Below are 23,006 nucleotides of genomic sequence, written 5' to 3'. Positions count from 1 at the left end.
ATGAGGTAGACTGGTATCTATAGAAGTGTATTTAACGTACTTATTTACAAGTTACCGGTTACAGAAGGCATGGTAGAAGAGAGCACCGCCCAAGCAAGGGGCTGAGCTACACGCGCGTTTCCGTCAACATCTTCATCTTCCCACCTTGATGACGATCCCATTTACAGCTCATCTAGCGTATTCTTTACATTGAGCTTATCAATGTCTCATAATAATATACATAACTATTATCTGAAACTCTTAAGTGAAAATACACAAGTTTTAACTGCGAAGAACAAGAAAAACAAAATATTTAAAATACCTATTCATGTGTTCTCAGAATTGTGGCAGAATCGCTATCACTGTCTCCAATGTTCTGTTTTGTCTAATTATGAAAAAATCAGTGTGTCGAACCGAAAAAAATACGGGTTCGGTTACGGTTCGGGTTCAGGTAAATTTATTTTGTTCCGGTTCAGTTCCGGTTCGACTAATTCTATCCACGAACCGGTTCGCGAACCGGTTCGGAGTGTTGAACCGGTTCGTGAACCGGTTCAGAACTGAATTATTAGCAAGGCGTGAAAAATCAGTTTTGTATACTTCAAATTCATCAAAACTGAAGTACTTTTTTTCTTCACTCGAACTAGTGGTTTTTTGAAAATGAGCTGCAATACTACTGTCAAATTTGAAAATATTGGCCAGGTGTAACAGAAAATGTACCAGCCTCTTTTTCACCACCCCTACTGTCATCCTAGATACTACACAAAGCCGCCGCCAAGAGACATGAGTGTGTTATTTATTGGTGCCCCTTTCTTCGTTTCATTGTACTGCTTAGATGCTAATAATGACTTAAGACATATCCCATTTTGCTTGAATTACTTCCTTGTTACGTCACTGCTGATGCTGGGTGGCAGAAAATTTGAAAGTTTTTTCGGTGTTTCTCACCACTTCTTGTAAAAACAACTTCCTTAACGAGTCACCAAAGGCAGATCTTTCAAATAAGGCAAGGTAGGGCTTCGTTTTCATGGTCCATTTAGGATCCTTGGCCAAGCATGTAAGATGACGCGGCGGAAAAATATCGCCGACCAGGGGCTGCGGCCCCTTCGTTATCGGGCTTACTGCGACAATCAAGAGCGAATGCTGCCTGCAAAACAATCAACAAAGAAAACTTCCACGTAAAGCGCGCAAACACACGCCCGCGCACACAACATGGCGTTTTATTCGCCTGTGAAGAGCAGCTTTACCTGTACAAGAGACTACCAAAGACGCTAGTGGAAATCAGCGAAACCAAACGTACAGTGCCCAACGCTGGGCACACCTGTCCATTCGAAAGAACACAGTCTCTAGAATTTCGAATAGACACGTATCTTCGCTTACCTCACCCGCCGCGGTGGCTCAGTGGCTAAGACGTCGTGCTGCTAAGCCTCAAAAACGCGGTTTCCATTCCCGGCCGTGGCGGCCGCTTTTCTGATGGAGGCGAAAAGCGATAACGCCCGTGTGTTCGAGGTTTCGGCGCTCGCTAAAGATCCCCAGGTGTTCAAAATTCATCCGGAGCCTTCCACTGGGCCGCGCCTCATCACCTGTGTAGCGTCGGCGCGTTAAACCTCATAATCAATCAATGTTCTCTTTCCCCGTGCAGTACGTTTAAGAATCTTATTTCTCCGGCCCCTTCGCCCTATTTTCCCCTCTTCCTCGTTTCGTGAGGTTCGCCTCGCTTGTATAAAGCCGATGTCTCGAACCAATAACAAACATATGTGCGTCCCTTTCTTCGTGCGTCCCGTTAGTGGCGCTGTTTTAATTCTTGTGATTATGCATGTACCTAAAAGCCAAAATTTCAACACTATTTAGCTGCTGTAAATAGGCATAGGCAAATGTAGGGCTTGAACCTTGGCTGGTACACAGTGCAACAATCTCGTGGACTGATTGCACTTGCACTGTCCCAATGAGGGAGAAAGAGAGAGCGACAAACGTTTTATTGAGCCTTTTAAGGCCCCTTGTGGGGGCGTGGTGACAGGCGCACCGGCGACCGCGGGAAGGGTGAATTCGGTGCTTCAAACATCGTGCAGGCTGCCAAGAGTTTGACATTTCTTCTTCCAAGCCTTGCACCCTGCTTGCTCGACCATCAGCAACATACCATTGCAATTAGGAGACTTAATTGCTATACTGGTGTGCAGTCGTTTCACCATGTTGTGGCTATGGCGTTGTGCTGCTGAGCCGAAAGACGCGGGTTCGATTTCCGGCCGCGGCGGCCGCTTTTCTGATGGAGGCGAAAAGCGAAAACGCCCGTGTGTACGAGATTTCGGCACACATTAAAGATCCCCAGGTGGTCAAAATTAATCCTGAGCCCTCCACTGCGGTGCGCCTCATCGCCTGCCTTGCGTCGGCGCATTAACAAACCTCACAATCAATCAAGTAATCAAATTGTCACCATGTTGTGACCGTGATGAGCGTGTTCGGAGCGTTTTGATTCATTGAACGGGTAAAAGTGAGCGAGAGATTGCGAAGTTGATGGCGCGTGAAAGAAAGAAGCCCCTAATGACACTTACCACCCGTTATCAATAACGGGATGGTCGAACCGTTTTGTCGAGAACCGGAAACCGTTATTTATTTTTTCGGTTCAGTTCCGGTTCGGGTTCAGCCGGCTCAAAAAATAATGGTTCGGGTTCGGGTTCAGTTCCGGCAAAAATACCGGTTCGGTTCCGGTTTTCGGTTCGGTTCGGTTCCGGTTCGACACCCTGGAAAAAATACCATTTAAATAAATATAAAACTAGAACGTATATAAACATGTATGCTTAACAAACGTTGGAAGCAAAAAACATGAAAGACCCACCGCAGTGGCTCAGTGGCTAATTAGCGTCCTCGATAAACACACACTGGGGTCGCCCCCAAAACTGGCGCGGTGCGCAATGCCCCGTGACGGTGTGCACTTGCACAAAGTGTTGATCGAGAACAAACTGAGCACTTCTACCCGAGCCCCATCTCTTAAGCTAAGAAAGCAACTCATAAAAGGGTTCACAAGTGGAAATACAGCAGCGTAATGTGACACAGCGCTACTAGAAAGTGACATTTATGGATGGCCAATCATTATATGTACACAACCCATATCTGTCACAGATGTGCGACAACATACTTCCACTGCTTCCACTAAACAGCGACATACAAGCTGCTTCTCATCTTCGTTAGAACCCTAATGACAGTGCCTGTTTTGTTTCGTTCTTCTGCTACTGCAAAGCATGTAGGTCTTTATGGCCAAGGCCCTCCAGTGTCTGTTCATGATTATTCAATCGAACGAAACGAATCCAAATCTCCAACTAGCTGGCAATGCGTGCAGTACACGAAGTTCGCGTCCTCATTTACAATTTCTGGCCGTTGTTACCGCCCGTTCAGAGCCTGTCGTATCGTTGCCTTATGTTTTTGCATGTAAGTCATCCTTGTTAGCAACATTATACAGCTCCTTCCGCTCTCACAACTGCAACGATGCGCCGTCGCTGCAGAAGACGGCGGAGAAAGCCACATACTTGGCGTCATTCGCAATGTATCTTGGCATTGCACGTCGGCACCTTGTTGACTCTCTCGGTGCGTGGCGGGGCAACCGAAAATTGCCCCGCGACGGTGTGCCTTGGTTTATCGAGGATTAAAAGGCACACCGGTGGGCCCCTGTGTGCACCAGTGCGGTTTATCGAAGATGCTATAAGGTGTTGTGCTGCTGAGCCCAGGGATGTGGGTTCGATTCCCGGCTGCCACAGCCGCTTTTCTGATGGAGGCGAAAATCAAAAATGCCTGTGTGTTTGAGACTTCGGCCCACGTTAAATATCACGAGGTGGTCGAAATTAATCCAGAGCCTTCCACTACGGCACGCCTCATCGCCTGTGCAGCGTCGGTGCGTTGCATTTCTGATCAATCAAAAAATAAAGAAAAAACGTGGCAGTAAAGAGCTAATTCATCTAAAACTAACAAAGCACGGAGCGGACATTATAAATATGGAACGAACAAACTAAACAACTTGTGGGTGGGCGTTGTACTTTGTCGCTTTGTCATTAAAGGAGCCATGAAGAGAAAATACAACTTCGTTTAATTTGAAAGAACTAGGATTCAGTATCTCACTCAGCTCCATTACAGCCACAAAAGATGTTTTTTAACGAAAAAAAAGCAAGAAGTATATAAAAACTTTCAAATTTTGCGCCACAGTGACGTGTTATGAGCAAGAATGACGTCATACGGGCCAACAATAAAACATAATTTTCAGTGCGTTAACTGCACGTTAGCAATCAAGTGATGCGGTCAAATGGAACTAAAGGCCCCATTAGAGACATCCAGTCATGTGTCGTCTCGACAGGTCAATTAGGCGGCCGTCAATCGCACAAACAAGGTTCCGTGACGTCATAGAAAAGTTGCGGGAAATTGGCTAGGGGGTCGCGACTGCTTCACATGTTTTCTTTAATATCTCTGTTATTTGTTCGAAGATTGCGATGATATTGGTATCATTGTTATCGGGATTAAGCAGTCTTTCTAATAAACCCAACTTGTATTTTGTCTTCATGGCTCCTTTAAGCAATCTTTTCTTCATTTTTGCACATATGTGATGGTTAGGGACAAGTCTTAAAGCCTCAGTCTTTTATGCCAAAATATTGCATAGGAGAAGCTTGGCAACCATTGCGTGCTGCGAATAATTGCACCAAAATTAGTCACACAACTAATACGTCAAAATTTACGGTTGTCATGGAAATATAGAAGATTATACTTTGATCAGGGCAACAAAAGTGTCACGGGCAACAAAGTGTACATTTATACAAAAAGCCCGTTCTACACAGTGTGAATTTACCTGAAAATCCACTGCTGCGGTGCTGCTCGTGCAGCAAAACAATCTGTGTTTGTAGCTGTGGCAATTGATCATTTAGCCATACGAATGGCACTGCAGGAGCAAATTCACAGGTAAATTCGCACCATGTAGAGTGAAGGGGGGACGGAGTCCGAAGTCGTTAACGCACCGGTTAGTGCACTGGCATGGAGGCACTGAAGCCGCCAGGCCTGCAGATTCGCCCGCAAATCTCTCTTAGTTTTTTCTGAGCAAGGTGTCTCCATTGCATTGTGGAGCGGGAGCTCAAAGAACACTCCCGTAGATGAAGGCCTTGCATAGGAGTTAGGCATGCCAGGAGGGAAACGGGGCACTAAGGGAGAGTGGGTGTGATTTCAGCGCAGGATTTCTTGTGTTCTAGACGAAATCGTAGAATGGTTTCCGCCGCAGGTTGTCGTGCATGACAGCACGACAAAAGTTAGGGGGGGGTGGGGGGTGCTGAAGCCCCATAACCCCCCCCCCTCCCTACGCCCCTGATGCGAACACCTAGCTCCCATGTCATGAACGAACGACAAATTTGAAATTCCCGCGGTGTGACAGTTTTCTACCTAACGTGTCAAACAGCGGTGTGAGTAATATCAACGTTTGACACCATGGCACCCATGGGTGGTGTCACTTGTGCGTGGGTTCCCACGGGTTTATTGGTAAGCCGCACAATGGCTGGACCCATCCCTTGCAAGCACACGAAGGAGGTTTTTATGGTTGCTCGTTGTTTTCGCTGCGCTACATGAGCGACACATGTGAAATTGAATCTTGAATTTCTGCATTCTGCGCAATCGGGTTAACTCTGAGCCTTGCTTATATTGAAATTTTTTGCGGACTTTACGACTTTGAGTTAACAAGGTAGTAAGTGTATATGCTGGCTACCTGGACTGTGGGTTAGTTTGCTGAAGGCAGAAAGCTGTTCAATATGAAAAGTGCCAAAGTATTTTTTGTTTAAATGTGAGTTTCAATTGATTTTTCAGGGCTCTGAAATGGGGGAAAAGGGGTTATGCAGATATTGACATGTTGAGTATTAATCGCAGTAGCCAAAACTCCACTGGAAACTGTTGCTAGCACTTTTGTTTCCGGTATTTCCTTTCACAGTGGTGTCGTGTTGACAGTGAGGATGGCGTTAAAGAGTTACCGTCTAGATGCATACCAGTTGACTCTCAAATGGCTGGTAGCTCTCCCCAACCTGTTCGATAAATGTAGAAGGGTTAACTGGAGTCTTTGGGAGTAACGAACATAGTGATATCGTCAAAACTATGGTCGCTGCTGCTTAAAAGAACATTTTGAATTGCGTATGGATGAATTGAAATCTACATGGTCTGGAAGCAAGTTTGCAGCATTAACAGCCAGGAACTGCCGATTCCTCGACAAAGAATGTTATAACGAGTGCCTTGGCAGTATTATAAGCATGCAAAGCCGTGAGAACCTGTCAGTATGATTGGATGCAATGCAGTGACGCTTTGTAGCCTCATGCGGCGGTCTCCTCGCTCCCCCTTCTCCCCTCACAGGTACCCGTCGCGGGTGTTTGTGGGGGACACGTTCTGCTACTTTGCGGGCATGACGTTTGCGGTGGTGGGCATCCTGGGCCACTTCAGCAAGACCATGCTGCTCTTCTTTCTGCCCCAAGTGTTCAACTTCCTGTACAGCGTGCCCCAGCTCTTCCACCTGGTGCCCTGCCCCCGGCACCGGCTGCCCAGGTGACTAGTCACTAGCGCTTGTGATGGATACAGGCGGTGCACCTATTGCAAGTGCTTTCAGTGAAAAATGGGGAAAGCATCTGGAACACTTGGGAGATGCCGAATCTGAAAATGGTCACCCCTGGTCCTTTGCAGAAATATTGACGTTTGATTTTCCAGTAGGATACAGCTTTTGATGGCACATTTCGTAAGACACCAGTTAGCAGCAGTTAAGCGCTACTTGCACATTATGAAAATCAAAGAAGCTGTATGCGTGATGCGTCGCAGAAAGTGTCATCCTGCATGCTGATGTTATGTTTGCCTCCATTTTTCTGCAGCCGTAATAAGAAAATGGCCGTTAGTTTAAGACTCGGAGGGTTGCATAGCATGTTCAAATGAACCGCCTTGCCATCGACCTGGCATCATCCCTGTCCCTTGAGTGGTCCTGGTAATCAAAGGTGGGCCCGTCCACTGCACTAATGGACCGGTGCCTGCAGAGTGGTACTTCGGTTGCGGCAACAACCTTGTTGGTGGACCACCCCTCTGCTGCTGCTGCCGCTGTGGTGCAGGTTCTGCCCGGAGGAGGACCTGATGGAGGCGAGCACGGTGCGGTTCCGGGTGTCCTCGCTGGACCCCCTGGGCCGGCTGGTTCTGCGCCTGTACCGCATGATGGGCCTGGTGCAGTGCAGGCCGGTGCACAAGGACGGCAGAGGCAGTGCAGAGGACGAGGTGGAGTGCAGCAACTTCACCCTCATCAACCTGGTGCTGGTGCGGGGAGGCAAGCGGCATGAGCAGTCCCTCACCACCGTGCTCCTGGCCATGCAGGTGGGGGCACCACCCAGGGGCTTTCAGCTTTTCGTGGCAGAGTGCGCTGCATTGTCACGGTGATCACCGTCATCATCATCATCATCGTGACTCACCTATCACCCGTGCCAGGAGCTGGGTGGGCTCATGGGCCTGCTGCTCATAAGCAACAGGGGGGGGGGCCACCCCACTCATTACAAGCAGAACCGTGGAATTACAAGCAGAACCCTGATCCCTGAGAGGGACAAGGGGGTGTCACAACTGCTCATCCCGCGACCAAAGACCAAAAAGCTGTTTGAGAAAAAGGATGCGTGCATGTGTACGAATGAACCCGTGAGCTGTTGTCAGGTTTTGTGTACCGCTAATTATTTTGAATACGAATCGAATAGTACCTCTGCGAATAATTCGATTCGTGAATCAAATATCTACTATTTGATTTTTCGAATAGTTGAGTGGAGTTTCCGAACATTCCATGGCTTTGCAAAAGCAAGAGATGTCGGCGCACACTAACACACTGCTGCTACACTGTCTGCTCGGCAAGTTTCATCCAAATCGTGCTTTTGACGAGCGCGCCTTGCAGAGGCCGTAAATTTTATCCCGCTGCAGAGAGTAATCTGCGATTGGAGCGATAACATCTTTTTTTCGAGCCGACGCCGTCCATTCTGGTTACCATTTTGAATTCTGCGACCGGATGTTTACATGTTAGGGCAGCTTCCAGTAAAAACCGCCACCATTTTGACAGCGCCTCCGTTTTGACAGCGCCTTCGTTAATTGAAAATCAAAAGTGGTTCTGGCTGTTTGTAATGTAGTTGGTGTACAGTTACTGCGTGTTTACTTGTTTTTTAGACCACAGTGGATAGTGCGGGCTTGTCCACGGCGACTGTAGTGTGAGCTTTCCTTACGCTACATATTATTCACGCTTCACGCTGTCCATGTGCTTCCAAAGAAGTGTCTCATCGTGGTCCATGATTGTGGTTGTGCCGTGTTTTCACGCCCTGTTGTTCATGCCTGCAAAGTGCTCGCTTCTGAGTTACGAGGCGCTGTATAGTCGTTGCCTATGATTGCAGTACAGCAACTAAAGTGCAAGTCGTTTTTTTTTTTTTTTTTTTTTTTTTTTTTTTTTTTGCGTATTATGCCCGCTCCGGATTCCTGGAGTACTGCCGAAGCGAGTTGAAAACTGCGTTCTCCGGGTTGAAAAAGAACGTCATGTCTTCGGAACATGCGAAGTATCTTCTGCTTTTGCGCAAAAACCTATGAAAAATCGAGGCCTGTAGAAATAAAACTGATATTCGACATTCAATTCGATATTCGGCTTTTTTTTTTTTTTTCGAATTCGATTCGATATCCAATTCAAAAGGTACTACTCGGCATTTGCACACCCCTAGAAATAAAGACTCTTTTTGTCTCATTCTAGAAGGTTCTCAAGCTAAGCAGCACAGTGCACACCTTGGAAAAGGTAGTGCATGGGCTGGATAGAGGCAGGAGATGCAAGTGAAGGAAGGTGGCAGACAAAAATCCCGGCCCGAACATTTCTCCCAAAGGGCACAGTAGTGTTTACTGCTTTGACATATTGCATAAAAAAGAAAAAGCAAGTCGGTGCAGAGGTAGCTGGTGGCCTTCCTGACATGATGCAATATGAAATGAAGCAAGATTCACGCTGGCAGAGACTCATTGAAGCGCATGGTAGCGCATTGTCATGCAGGTAACCCGCACCAATAATTGACAAGTCTTAAAGGGACACTGAAGTGTGTGGGATATACGTGGGGTTCCTCGGGGGCCTTAGCCAGTCCTGGCGGAAGCCACCACGCTAGCTCCCGGCGTGTCAACCACGCGGGCTCCCATGGCTACGGCAGCCCGGCGAGGTTCGCCGATACGAGAACACAGTAGACAGTAGTGCCGAAGCACAGCCGTTTATTTGGGGAATCCCAAAGCATGCGAGCACAAGGCTCGGCGGCGTTCACGAATCACGCCGTCCGGGTCGTGACCGCGAACGGGAGGTAGGCACTCACGGCGCGCGACAAACAAAGCTCCCACCTGAGAGGCATGGTATCCGCAATCGCCGCGATGTTCCGCCGATCTCGTCCCGACCGGGTCTCCGACGAGACTTCCCTTCTCCCGTGCACGCACGCTCGCGCCGCCCGCGCCCGCGCGCCTATCCCCGCACACATTGGTGGCGCCATCTCTCGGGGGACGCCGACGAACCAGCGGAGCGCCGGACCGGTTCCAGCGCACAAGCGTCTCTCCCGAAGCGCGCGCTGGCTCGGGATCGCAGGTCGCGGTTCTCCACGATTCCCACACTCCTCCCCCCTAAAACTGGACGCCACTTGAGCTCAAGTGACGCCACGGTGCACCACACTCGTCACGTCTCAAGTCAGCAAAACAGCCACCGAACGCCACTCCACACCAAAGTTCGCCACACGATGCCGCCGTCGCGATGCTCGCCTCACAAACCCGCAAACACATTGCAATGGTTCCAAGTCTCTCGCGGTTGGGCAGCACAGCAGGTTGGCAGGCCCGGGGGTAGCTGCAGCCGCAGCCGACGAACGCCGGGGTCGCGCCATGATGCGACCCCCACTCCCAGCTCGAGGCGGCAACAGGAACGGCCGCGCCCACTGCGGCTGCCCGAAGGCTCGCGCCGCTCGCGTAGGCGCCAGATACCGCCGCCTCCTGGGTTCCGTGGCCGCTTCGGCCGCAGGTCCTCCCGAACGGTTGGCTGCCGCCCGGCAGGCCGGAGTAGCAACTGGAGTAGCAGCTCCACGAACCGCGCTCGGCCCCGCCGGTGGTTCAGCAGGCCATCCTCGCTGTCCGTGGCAGTGGTGACTGGCGTGGCTCCCGGTGGTATCCGTATGCTGCAGGTCTCGCTCTCACCGTCCAGTTTAAACGATTCCCGAACTTGAAGTGGGGAGCAGCGGGACTCCGCAATCTCCTGTGACTGGCCGGAAACCTTATCGACGATCTCGCCAAATAGGGTAACAAAGATGCCCGAGGGGACTCCCCCTTGCACGTTCGCTTGCTCGCGGAATCACGAGTCCGGCAACTGTGCTCCAGCCGCCATCCCCGCCTGGAGGCAGCTCGCCTGACTATTACGGGTTGTCGGCATCGAAACGCCCGTCCGAGCTATTTCGGCCTGGTGCGTTGGTCGGCAAAGCAGCGTCAGCATCAAGCAGGCGGGCTCCTGCAACTCACTCGCAGCAATACAAGCTGCCGTAGAGCCAGCGCCAACCGCAATACCAGCGGCTTACGGGCGCACATCACCGGTATAGGTCGCCTGAGAGTCCGTCTCTTACTAAGACTGGCGATCTCTCGCGACCAACGAGCCCGCTGCCGAGCCGCGCGAAGCTCTTACTGCCTAAACGCAATCTCAAGCGGAGACTTCACGGCATCGAGACGCACGCACTCCGGAAGCGCGGAGACAACGGTCCCATTGCTCCCGCTTCCCCCCGCAGCGAGAGGAGACTGATTCTTCAGTGATCCCCCTCGCTCTTTGTCAGGCGTCAAATCGGCAAACACTCCGCCTCGGACTCGAAGCGCAGTAGCGGCGGGCTCATCGTGCGGCTTGCGAACTCCCAAACACCGCATTCTCGCTCGGTAGTGTCCGCCGCGCCTGGGGGAAACTTCAACCGGCGCCGCCGGCGCGACTGCGCGGGGACGGCGCTACGAGGAAGGCGACCCGCCGCCATGTTGGAACAAGGCCTACGCACCTCCCGTCTCGCAAGCGGGCCGCGACTGCGGTGCTCGGAGGTATCCTACTGACTCACCGCCTGGTGCGTGTAGGGAAGTTTACGCATTTGCCGTCACGGCTGTATCGGGCATCATAACTGTCTGCCTGCAACCGACTGGCGCGAGGCGTTTCGTCCGAAGTCTTCCGGACAAAGGGTAGCGGGCTACGACTGCAGCAACGCATTTCTCGGAGAGCTAGCAACCTCGTCTAGCTAGCTAGCTAGCAAATTCGTCCGAATACGAGACCCACGTTCGGGCGCCATGTGGGATATACGTGGGGTTCCTCGGGGGCCTTAGCCAGTCCTGGCGTAAGCCACCACGCTAGCTCCCGGCGTGTCAACCACGCGGGCTCCCATGGCTACGGCAGCCCGGCGAGGTTCGCCGATACGAGAACACAGTAGACAGTAGTGCCGAAGCACAGCCGTTTATTTGGGGAATCCCAAAGCATGCGAGCACAAGGCTCGGCGGCGTTCACGAATCACGCCGTCCGGGTCGTGACCACGAACGGGAGGTAGGCACTCACGGCGCGCGACAAACAAAGCTCCCACCTGAGAGGCATGGTATCCGCAATCGCCGCGATGTTCCGCCGATCTCGTCCCGACCGGGTCTCCGACGAGACTTCCCTTCTCCCGTGCGCGCACGCTCGCGCCGCCCGCGCCCGCGCGCCTATCCCCGCACACATCGGTGGCGCCATCTCTCGGGGGACGCCGACGAACCAGCGGAGCGCCGGACCGGTTCCAGCGCACAAGCGTCTCTCCCGAAGCGCGCGCTGGCTCGGGATCGCAGGTCGCGGTTCTCCACGATTCCCACAAGTGATATGTAAACATTGCGGGATTACTTGCGCAAATTGTAGTCCGGAGTCCCCAGGCCATGTTTCGACCACTCTGGGTGCGTTTACACGATTATATTTAGTAGAAAAATTAATTCCAAAATGCTGTCCTCCTCACTTTACGCTCGCCCATTTTCTGCGGCGTTTTCGTGTGACGTCGCGAGGAGCCGAGCTCGCAATTGGCTGCGCTACTGCACGGCACCCCGCCTTCAGACAGAGTCAGCCGGCCCCTGTTCTGTGGCCGGCCCAGCGTTTCGTCCGCTGGCCGCCGACGGGTCGTCGCAATTCGTTCGCTCAGTTGAAACGAAGCCAGGACACGTTTGTGAATGGAAGAATGTGCCTTTCTTTACTTGGTTAGTTTGTACACTGTATCTAGCTCCAAGTCAAGGTCGCTTCACACAAGCGCTGCACAAGCGCACATGCGACGCTTCGCTGACTGGTACGCCAGTAGGAAAATATAAGGCCTCTTGAAGGCGGGAGAAGAGTCAGCGAAGTCAATATAGGAAATAAAATCAACTGATATTTTTACCGTACAGCGTAAAACTAGGGTGCGGGAAGCACTTTTTTGCGCTGGGCGAACAAGCACAGCGGTCAGCAGCACGACTGCGCATCTGCGAACGCTTTTCCGTCTACGAAATGCAATTGCTAGACGTGAGCTATTGCGGAAACTCGGGGACGCTTACTGCACGAGCGCAATACAACAAATAGTCACCTAAGCTGCTTGAAATGCCAAAACTAAATAAAAGTGTAAACTGGTTGTACAATATATACCTTATATTACCAAGGCCGGCGGAGCCTGCTCCGTGGCCCAGTCGTCTGGGGCGCTAGGTATGTTACGTAAGTGTTTGCAAGTCACGAGTTCGAATCTCCACGGTACGTGCTTTTTTTTTTTTTTGTAAGTTAACTTTTTCGTTTTCCGCCGATGTTTTCTATACCTATATGTTCACCTTCTTTTGAGCCGCAACGTTCATGGCTCCACGAACTAGTTCACAAAATGCGCGCAGGCTGGCACTGGCGCGCTAGCAAGTTCTCGTTGGCGTGAGCCTGTTGCCATAAGCACTGACTGCTTGCAGGCAGTGGGCACACGCCAGAATCAACAGACCCTTGGCCTGGTGCGAACACGCTTTTTACGATACAGGCATGAGTTTTGGAAAAATGCATGGCATTTGAGCGTCTGCGGGGACGCGGAGGGCGTTCATGCACTGCGTAGGCCTCGGCTAGTGAATGCTACGATTCCAAGCAGTCCTGGGAGGCTTATCTTATTCATTTTACAGCCGACAACATGGCAGAAGCGCAGTACGATGATTACTGAGATATTGAGAATGCCCATCCAACAACGCCATTGGTTGTGTTTTACAGAACCGAAACCGAAACTTGTTTGATTGCTAACCTTTGGCATCGTCCAATCACAGTGCCCGCTCCTCCCAACGTCATAGCTTTAGTTGGTGCGGCCGCCGCAAACCGCGCATGGTAGTTTTTCTTCTTTCGCGCTTTGTAAAATAATTACCGATTTGTCAACCGGATAAACGATGAAAGACACTGAAGTGAATTTGTCAAGCTCCCGTTTTTGCTTGCACTGCGTAGACTGGCTCAAATTAGCACACTTTTCATCGTTTATCCGGTTGGCAAATCGGTAATTATTTTACAAAGCGCGAAAGAAGAAAAACTACCATGCGCGGTTTGCGGCGGCCGCACCAACTAAAGGCTGTGACGTTGGGAGGAGGGGGCACCGTGATTGGACGATGCCCAAGGTTAGCAATCAAACAAGTTTCGGTTTCGGTTCTGTGAAACACAACCAATGGCGTTGTTGGATGGGCATTCTCAATATCTCAGTAATCATCGTACCGCGCTTCTGCCATGTTGTCGGCTGTAAAATGAATAAGATAAGCCTCCCAGGACTGCTTGGAATCGTAGCATTCACTAGCCGAGGCCTACGCAGTGCATGAACGCCCTCCGCGTCCCTGCAGACGCTCAAATGCCATGCATTTTTCCCCCACTCATGCCTGTATCGTTAAAAGCGTGTTCGCACCTGGCCAAGGGTCTGTTGATTCTGGCGTGTGCCCACTGCCCGCAAGCAGTCGGTGCTTATGGCAACACCACGCCAACGAGAACACGCTAGCGCGCCAGTGCCAGCCTGCGCGCGTTCTGTGAACTAGTTCGTGGAGCAATGAACGTTGCAGCCCAAAAAAAAAGGTGAACTCAGTATAGAAAACATCGGCGGAAAAAAAAAAAAAAAAAAAGCACGTACCCGCGGGGATTTGAACTTGTGACTTGCAAAACACTTGCGCTGACATACCTAGTGCTCGAAACCACTCGGCCACCGGCGAGCGCTGCCGGACTTGGAAATATAAGGTATAATGTATAACCAGTTTACACTTTTATTTAGTTTTAGCATTCCAAGCAGCTTCGGTGACTATTTGTTGTTTTGCGCTCGTGCAGTACGCATCCCCCAAGTTTCCACAATATCTCACGTGTAGCAATTGCATTTCTTAGACGGGAAAGCGTTCGCAGATGTGTAGTCGTGCTGCTGGCCGCTGTGCTTGTTCGCCCAGCGCAAAAAAGTGCTTCCCACACCCTAGTTTTACGCTGTACGGTAAAAATATCAGTTGATTTTATTTCCTTAGTACCTATCTGGACTTCGCTGACTCTTCTCCTGCCTTCAAGAGGCCTTATATTTTCCTACTGGCGTACCAGTCAGCGAAGCGTCGCATGTGCGCTTGTGCAGCGCTTGTGTGAAGCGACCTTGACTTGGAGCTAGATACAGTGTACAAACTAACCAAGTAAAGAAAGGCACATTCTTCCATTCACAAACGTGTCCTGGCTTCGTTTCAACTGAGCGAACGAATTGCGACGACCCGTCGGCGGCCGGCGGTCGAAATGCTGGGCCGACTGACTCTGTCTGAAGGCCGGGGAGCCGTGCAGTAGCGCAGCCAATTGCGAGCTCGGCTCATCCCGACGTCACACAAGAACGCCACAGAAAATGGGCGAGCGTAAAGAGAGGAGGACAGCATTTTCGAATTAATTTTTCTACTAAATAAAATCGCGTAAACGCGCCTAGAGTGGTCGAAACATGGCCTGGGGACTCCGGACTACAATTTGCGCTAGTAATCCCGCAATGTTTACATATCACTTCAGTGTCCCTTTTAGATTTATAGTTTAGGTGCAGGTAATGCATGAACCTTACTCCAAAATGCAGCTTCACCACGGTGTGGATGCAAGTCACTCAGCACCATGCATCAGCACCACCCATTGTTGCATTTCTTCCTGTAGCTTTATTCTACCTGGCTTATTGTCGAAAGCAGAAATAAAGTTGTTTTAGTGTTCAGTTTTGAGCCAGTGCCTTTCTTTTTATGTTGTGAGTGCGCTTGCTGTTCCAAGATCAAATGCCACCCCTGGAGTAAGCAAGAAGGGAGCTTCTGAGAAGCCAGCAGAAAGCTGAATGTAACCAAGCAGATATGCCTTGCCATAGAGCAGCACATCTTTTGGCTACATTTTCGTTCCCGGTAATTCATTCTTTACATGCATGTAAAAACAGAAAATGAATTTTTATAAACACTGGTACATTTGTTATCTCAATAAGCCTAATGTAATTTTGCAGTACTCCTTTGTTATGAAGATTGAAGGGTGCATTTACCATTCAGTGGTGCGGGCAATATGCTAATATATATATATTTTTCAAGACGCAACATGACGCTGCGGGTTTTGAAAGCTTGTTTCAAAAGCAGGTTATGTGCGCAAAAATACAATATTCAAGCATCAGGGCGATTCAGAAAGCCTGTCTGACGCCTGGATGTTTGAATATAGCTTACCTCGATCGACTCTGACCCAGTCACTGGCCACTGTCAAATGCTGAATTCTTGAGAAAACTCATGCTCTTCCACTCTGCTCTGACACATACCCCCGCGTGAGCAGGTAGACCTTGCTACCTAAGGGCGAGGAATGTGTGGGTGACCGTGCTATCAAAGCACTAGCAGAAATGCATGCAGCAGGCTTTTAGAGTGTGGGGCTGCAATAGCACAAAGGCCAAGTCAAGTATATGAAGCTAAACATACATGCTGGTTGTTAATTCAATAAGAAAAATAATCAAAGCTTCAAATGCACTTTTTATTAAAATGTGTGCTTCATTATAGAAGATTAACGCTAGTATTTCTGCCTTGACAGAACAAGAACCCTCAAGTTTGTACATATAAATTTGTTTCGGTGTTTGCGTCATAACTGAACAGGCCATTAGTGCAGGAGCTGCACTGCGTGCTCTCTAGAAGCTTGAGTTTCACAAGCAGTTGTGTGTCGCTCTTGCCAACTTCCCGTTGTAGCTGCAGCTATGTTCCACATTCACGGCTGCGATTTCTCATTTGCACACATTGTATACAGGCGGGGACAGTCTTGGCAAGGCGTGCGAGATTTACGAGGACAGATAGTTCTGACGCAACTGCAGTGTGGCACAATTTGTCTGTATAAGCGCCCCAGGGTGTGTCACAGACGATCATCACGAAACCAGCAAGTGGTGTGGCACTGATCATGAGTGCTCTGCCCTGAAGCTTTATAACAATGCCTTAGCAAGCCATGTTTCCTCACACGGCCATGGTACAGCAATGCACTTAGATAATCAAAGCTCATACCTCACAGTGCGCCGGTTACACTTGTGAGTGTCGTACTTCAGATATGTACTGCGTAAGACCTTTGCTGTTCGGTTATCGCAACAGTGCACGAGCCGCACTTGTAAGTGTTAGTGTGACAAAGTTCTCAGACATTTTATGGAAATGTTTAGTTGAATAAGGCAAAATGATATTACAGGAAAAACACATATTGAAGCCTTTATGCAAGGTCAGATTGCCTTGGGGCGAGCAGCAGCAAACGTTCCCTTCCCGCAGCTTAGAGCTTCGTGGAAATCCTGCCAGGTGGAACATGGAACCTCATATAGGCTTTTCTGTTTCTTTCGGGCTCGAACATGCTTTGTTATTGCTTACTCTTCTTAACCGTTATTGCTTCTTGCTCTAAAGAATCAGTCAGCACATATTTGAGTGTGTGCATGCGTGTTAAGGACATATTAGTGGAAATTAAGAAGAAGAAATGGACGTGGGCAGGGCATGTCATGCGAAGGCAAGATAACCGTTGGTCTTTAAGGGTAACAGAGTGGATCCCTAGGGAAGGCAAGTGTAGCAGGGGGTGGCAGAAAGTTAGATGGGCAGATGAGATCAAGAAGTTTGCAGGGATGAATTGGTCGCAGTTAGCACAGGACCGGGGTAATTGGAGAGTAACGGGAGAGGCCTTTGCCTTGCAGTGGGCGTAGATAGGCTGGTGATGATGATGCTTACTGGTGCAAAGCCTTGTACTGCATCTAAATTTTTGCATGGCTCATATTCGCAGAAAAAGTACAGATGGCTGTCACCTAATGAGTGCTACAACATTACAACAGTGTTCCTACAATTCCTACTCGTACAACTGTAATTCTACGACATTTGTGTTCTAAACGAGGCCGTAAATGTTGCATCTGGAGAAAGTATGCATTGCAGGGCTGAACCAACCTTTCATCGTGCGCAATTATCAGGTCGAAACGAATGACAACAAATGTACTCGCGCCTTACACCAAACAGCGATTTCTGTTGTTGCTGGCACTCATGAGGGCAAAATGCACATGAGGGCAAAAGCGCTCGTCCTGTGTGCCTCAGCTTAAGTCTTTGTTTCTGTTGCGCTTTATTGTTAAGATGAATCACCAACTAGCCCAATACTACACAATGCACAACACCTCATTCCCGAGACCTTTTATTGGCACTTGAGCATCCTTTGAAGCCCAATTGCTTTTTGAGGTGCCCAAAATTTCAAATAATTATCTGTATAATTTGTATGTAGGTGTGACATTGCAAGTGCAGACATTCCAAGTAACAGACATTCCAAGTACAGGCATTCCAAGTATAGACATTCCAAGTGCAGACATTCCAAGTACAGAATGCAAACAGAGAAAAACGAGCAGGATAAATTTCGAAGCACCGCATGAGTGCCTTTCAACTACTCAGCGGTGTCCTCGTGCATGCCACAGAAAAGTGGAAACAGGCGGCTTGCTGAGCGGCCATAAGTTTCAGGGGGCCCATTTTGCACTGCACAAAGTCAGGAATGCATGGCTTCAAGAATGCCGTATTGAAAAATGAAGGCTAATATTTTAATTCCCATTTCAGCATATCATTTTTTTATATCTATCTGTAGACACTGAAACAGGGCTACAAATGCCTGCTGTTTGCTTTGCTGCCTGTGGAGCCACATGCATAATTACTGCTTGAGAACTACCATTCATTTTACAGTAACTGTAGCTGGAGTTGCTGCGGGTATTGCGTTGTTTGATGAGGCACCATACTCCATTACTTGTGCATATGTGGCACCTGTCTGTGCTGTCCGACTGTGCTGCCGACAATTACCGCAGCAGGCATGCTGTTCACTTCACCATGCGGCATCTTGAATTGAATTTCTGTAAGATTTTTCTTTTTTGCTGCCTCGCTGGAGTACTAGCTGAGCAGTAGATTCACTCACAGTTTGTAACTTGGTGAATAATTGAATGCAGTGCACTTTAATATCCAAGTCGGAGGGGCTGGGAATTTTTCTGCCATCTCCATACTAGCCTGTGGCCATGCCAACCTCTTCCTTCTCTCCACCTTTTCAAAACATCTCTCGCTCTCTCTCTCTCCTTCTCTCCCTGTTGCCATATTCACTGGTATCCTTGTCTCCCATTCTACTGCCTTCCTAAGGGGTCAGTCTGAATCATCCTGTGATGCAGTGGTGCCATTGCTTTAAGCTTGAACGAGAAAAAGATGGGTGGGGGAAATTCGAAAATGCTAAGTGGTGTGTAAATGGTGCCTTACTGGTGAAATTTTAACATAAATATTGAAACTGTTGAGTACAATTTCTACTCTGCTCATTTTATTTGTGTACCAACTTGAAATGGCACTGTTTTCTTCGAAGTCACTGTTTAAAAACTTTTTTTTTACTGTACTGCAGAACATCCTCATTTGTGGTAAATTTTCTTGGTGACAGTGACACTTTCAGTTGCTGCTTTTGACAATGGGCACTTTTTCTCTCTTTCCAGGTTGCCTCCAGTCTGGTAGCGTTTGGAATTCGATATGGCGTTGCAAGGCTCTTCTATGACTTCTAGTCTCTCTCTCTCTCTTTGCTGCAATTGTTTTCCAAAGCCCTTTTTGCCTCAATGGCAGTGGTTAATCATTAAAGTGTTGCGTTTTACATTGCTTCGTTTGTCTTTTACAGTCACGGTGTTTGTGCGTTTGTCTTCCCCCCTCCCCCGTGTTTATTTGTTGCAACGAGGGCTGGGCATCAGTTAAAAAATTTAATCCAGTTAATCAGCTTGCTTTCATTTAATTGATTGATTAATTGGTTACATTGATTTTAAAAGAAAAAAAATGACCAAAAATTTACATTTTAATAATAATAATAATAATATCACTATGCTCGACGGTGTGTTCACAGACATTCCACCATGGCGCTGATGCTGGCGAGACGCTAATCACCGTGTTCGTCACTCACACTTTTCTAGAATCAGGAACATGGACACTCACTGCAATTGCAGCGGGCGCCAGTTAACCATGGTTTACTTGCGACAGAGTTAGTTTATACAACGGCTAAACGGTGCGAGTGCCCGCTTGCCAATTTTTCTGCCTTGTAAATCCGTATTAAGAGCAGCCATTTTCTCGTATGTCTCGGCTGTAAGCTTTCGGTTTTAATCACTATCATGTCTGAGCGTACTTGCATCGTTTTCTGTTGTGACCTCAGGCAGGTTATTTGAACACGAATGTGACGCTTGACACTAAATTTGCACAATTTCAATGCGGCAGTCTTGTTTCCGTTCACTGACATGACTTCAACTGATTAAAAAAAATGGCAGCATCTCCACTTCGTGGATGATGGCGAGGGTGCGGAGTACGGGGACTCGAAATGACATCCAAGTTGCACCCTGAGTGACATCTGATTTGAGCCGTGAGTTGCACCTTGATTATTCCGTAAATGAAACTGCAACTCTCGGCTCAAATCGAATTTCGCTTGATGGTGGTGTGCACACGGATGGACGCGGACGGACATTGCGAGGTCCTAAGGTACTCCGCACCGTTACAGGCGAGGGAGTAAGCCGTTTGACTCTCGGCTACTGACTCACGGTCGTAGCCCAATGAATAAGACGACTGACACTAACTCTATCTGGTCTACCAGACACAGGCTCGAATCCTGCCGGTGCCTGTGTGATTTCTTGCGATTGTGAATGCTATGCGCACGGATGCGGACGGACATTGTGCGGTCCTAAGGTACCTAAAATTAATTCTGGCTAACACATTAATCGATTAATCGTAAGGTTAGTCAATCAACCGCCCACCCCTAATCGCAACATTTGCAAAACTGAATTCAGCCTCATATTGACACTGACTGTAGGCCATTGCTAAGATTCCCAAGCACTCATATATTTAATGACAGTGGGTTTTAATTTAAAGAACTCAAAGCCCCTTTCTTACGAGAAAGATGGTTAAAACGCAAAGCTGTTTTGACTGTGTTGGAATGGTGCAATTGGATAGACACCGGCTGCATAATGCAAGGAACCCTGGTTCAGTTACAACCACAGGAAGCCTTTTTTTTTAAAGACGATAGTCTTTCTTGGGCTACTTAAACCCAGAAATTTTGGTCTGTCTGTATGTCTGTCTGTCTGTCCGTCTGTCTGTCTGTGACTCGATTCAGCCACCCAGCCAAAGTAAAATTGATATTGCGCAATAGTCTTACATACTCACAGCCACATGTAAACATCTAAACCCAGTTTATATGTTCATACTTGTCAACTGTGTTGAACAAGAACAAGACATTACGCAAATATAAGACGGGAAATTAGTACGCAAGGGATATTTACAGTGTTCCTTTATTAAAAAATTCATGGATGCTTGGTTTTTCGATAGCAAATGATATTCTACATCTACTGCAGAAAACCACCGCCTCCTGGCGGCGTATGAAAAATCACGCGGCAACAGCAACGAAAGGTTCCACTAGCCAGTTCTGCGTTCTGCTTGGAACGCACGTGGAGCACGGCCACACTGCTCTCTAAACATTCTAGTCGGCCACCTCCATTCACGCGCGTCTCCGCCGTACTGCAGCGCTGGCATCGAGGAACCCGGCCTGTAGCAGTGGAACGCGGTAAATTCAAATCGCCTTGCGCAAACCTTTAGTGTGTTTACCTTGGAATGAGCGCGACGGTACAGGAACAGCATGAGAGGTGAGCGGGAAAGCAATAGGGGGCATTTCCTTGGCAAATGTCTACAAAGACTATCGTCTTTTGACGACATTTGCAACAAAAGGAGCAGATACGCGGCCAATTTTTTTCTTGAGGGGCTATAGATGTGCCTTCGCTAATCGTCACCATCGGTTTGTGAAACTTATTGTGTAAACTTGGCTTTCCTGCAGTACGTTTCTGCTTTTTGACATTATCAGTGAGGCATAAAAATCTTCGCTTTAAAAAAGTGAACTGTGGGCTGGGCACTCCATTAAACACACGACACAAACGTGGCCATAATTTTGGCCATCAAGCCTCGTATGTCTGTAGTACATAATGTGCCTCATTTTCTCTACTTGCATGTATTTAGGAAAAACAAGCGTAGAACGCTATTCGCATTTCAGTACATATATAAATTTTGAAAATACATAGAAAGCTATTCTAAGTCATATTTTAGCTTCGCATACCTTTATTAAGAGTAGAGCATAATTGTTAACAATTTAGGATCTTGGACAATATGTGGCAAATACAGCAAAACCATAAAGATAACATGCAGTCTTTGAAAATTCATAGTGCATACTGACTGCATTTTTACACTGCAACGCCAAGCTTGTCTTGAAATTTGTACAATGAACAACTTTTTTTGACTTATTTGAGATATCGTGCAGCTTGTACTTCGCTACGGTTTTGTTTGATGTGACAAAGGAAGTAATCTTTAAAGGTAAGGATTTTAAATCACCCCTACCGCCATGCATGTCATGGCAAGGGCACTGTGACATGCTGTAGATAGTAGCCGAAACCGGACAATAAGTGCACAGACTTGATGCTATTGTGTGGAGACTGAAGTTGGGGCTTGGACATCAAACCCGGTGAAACGTAGCTGAGCTTTTTATTTATTATATAAAGATGCTGCACCCCATAATGGCATAGCCGTAAGCTTAGTTTGCTTTTGGCAGTGAAACTTGCTAGAATTGAAACTCACCTAAATGTTCATAGCTACACCTGTGCTATGACGTGCGGCGTAATGGGGGGCTCCGGATTAATTTTGATCACATGGGGATTTAGTGTGTGTCAAAAATCTCGACACACCGGCATTTCTGCTATTCTCCTCTGTTAGAAAAGCAGCCACCGTGGCCAGCATCGAGCCTGCATCCTTGGGCTCTGCAGCACAACACCTCAGTCACTGAGCCACCGCAGCAGGTCACCTGGGGCGGTATTCTCGTAACTGTCCCTTTTCAAAATGTCCTTTTTGCACCCCTTCCTCGTGGCGTACTTCCGGTTAAGCAGTGAGCGTTGGCAGTAGGTTTGCCGCGCTTGCGTTACGTCACTTCCGGTTGTTTGCTTTTAGCCAATCAGGGCTTGTCAAAAGGGATACTTTTGAAAGGGACACAAAAGGGACAAAACTTGAGAATACCGCCCCTGATCTTTCAATGCTCCTTTGAGGAAATAACGGACATGATCTAATCACTGTTTTAATTTTTGATGCTGTTACACTAATACGAGAGCCACTCAGGGGCGGTGTGGTGTCCTCAAGAATAATTGTGTTCGCCTCCAACTCGCGTTCTACGGCGGCTGCTTTTCTGAAGGAGGCAAAAAGCAAAAACTTCCGTGTGTGCGAGATTTCAGCGCACGTTAACAATCCCCAGGTGGTCAAAATGAATCCGGAGCCCTCCACTACGGCGCGCCTTATTGCCTGTGTTGCGTCGGTGCATTGAACCCTACAATCAATCAATCAATCCGACTCATGTTGATTTCCCGAATGCTTCTGTACTGAGGTCTTTAGTTGATCACCTTGAAGTGAATACCGAGTTGAGTAGTTTACAAGCAAGTTGCTTGACAGATCAGGAAAGAAAACAACAGCTGTTACAACAGCTCTACAGGGCCCTGGACACTATGCACAGAGAAGCAAGG

At 48.5% G+C, this 23,006-nt stretch overlaps 1 protein-coding gene across 1 annotated transcript in view; it reads left to right on the top strand.

Annotated features, from left to right (window-relative positions):
• Window positions 1–19,078, top strand: part of Alg7 (Alg7 dolichyl-phosphate N-acetylglucosaminephosphotransferase) — a 31,570-nt gene extending 12,492 nt beyond the window's left edge. Inside the window, exons 6-8 of the mRNA XM_077707262.1 lie at window positions 6,331–6,519; window positions 7,068–7,323; window positions 18,927–19,078. Coding sequence (XP_077563388.1) covers window positions 6,331–6,519; window positions 7,068–7,323; window positions 18,927–18,992 — 511 coding nt within the window. The 3' untranslated portion in view covers window positions 18,993–19,078. The remainder of the gene's footprint in view (window positions 1–6,330; window positions 6,520–7,067; window positions 7,324–18,926) is intronic.
• Window positions 19,079–23,006: the final 3,928 nt, after the last annotated feature.

This window comes from Haemaphysalis longicornis, unplaced genomic scaffold, assembly GCF_048455015.1.
Source record: "Haemaphysalis longicornis isolate Haplotype H1 unplaced genomic scaffold, Haemaphysalis longicornis Haplotype H1 scaffold_4, whole genome shotgun sequence".
NCBI lineage: Eukaryota > Metazoa > Arthropoda > Arachnida > Ixodida > Ixodidae > Haemaphysalis > Haemaphysalis longicornis.
This window is presented reverse-complemented; position numbering and strand designations above follow the sequence as displayed.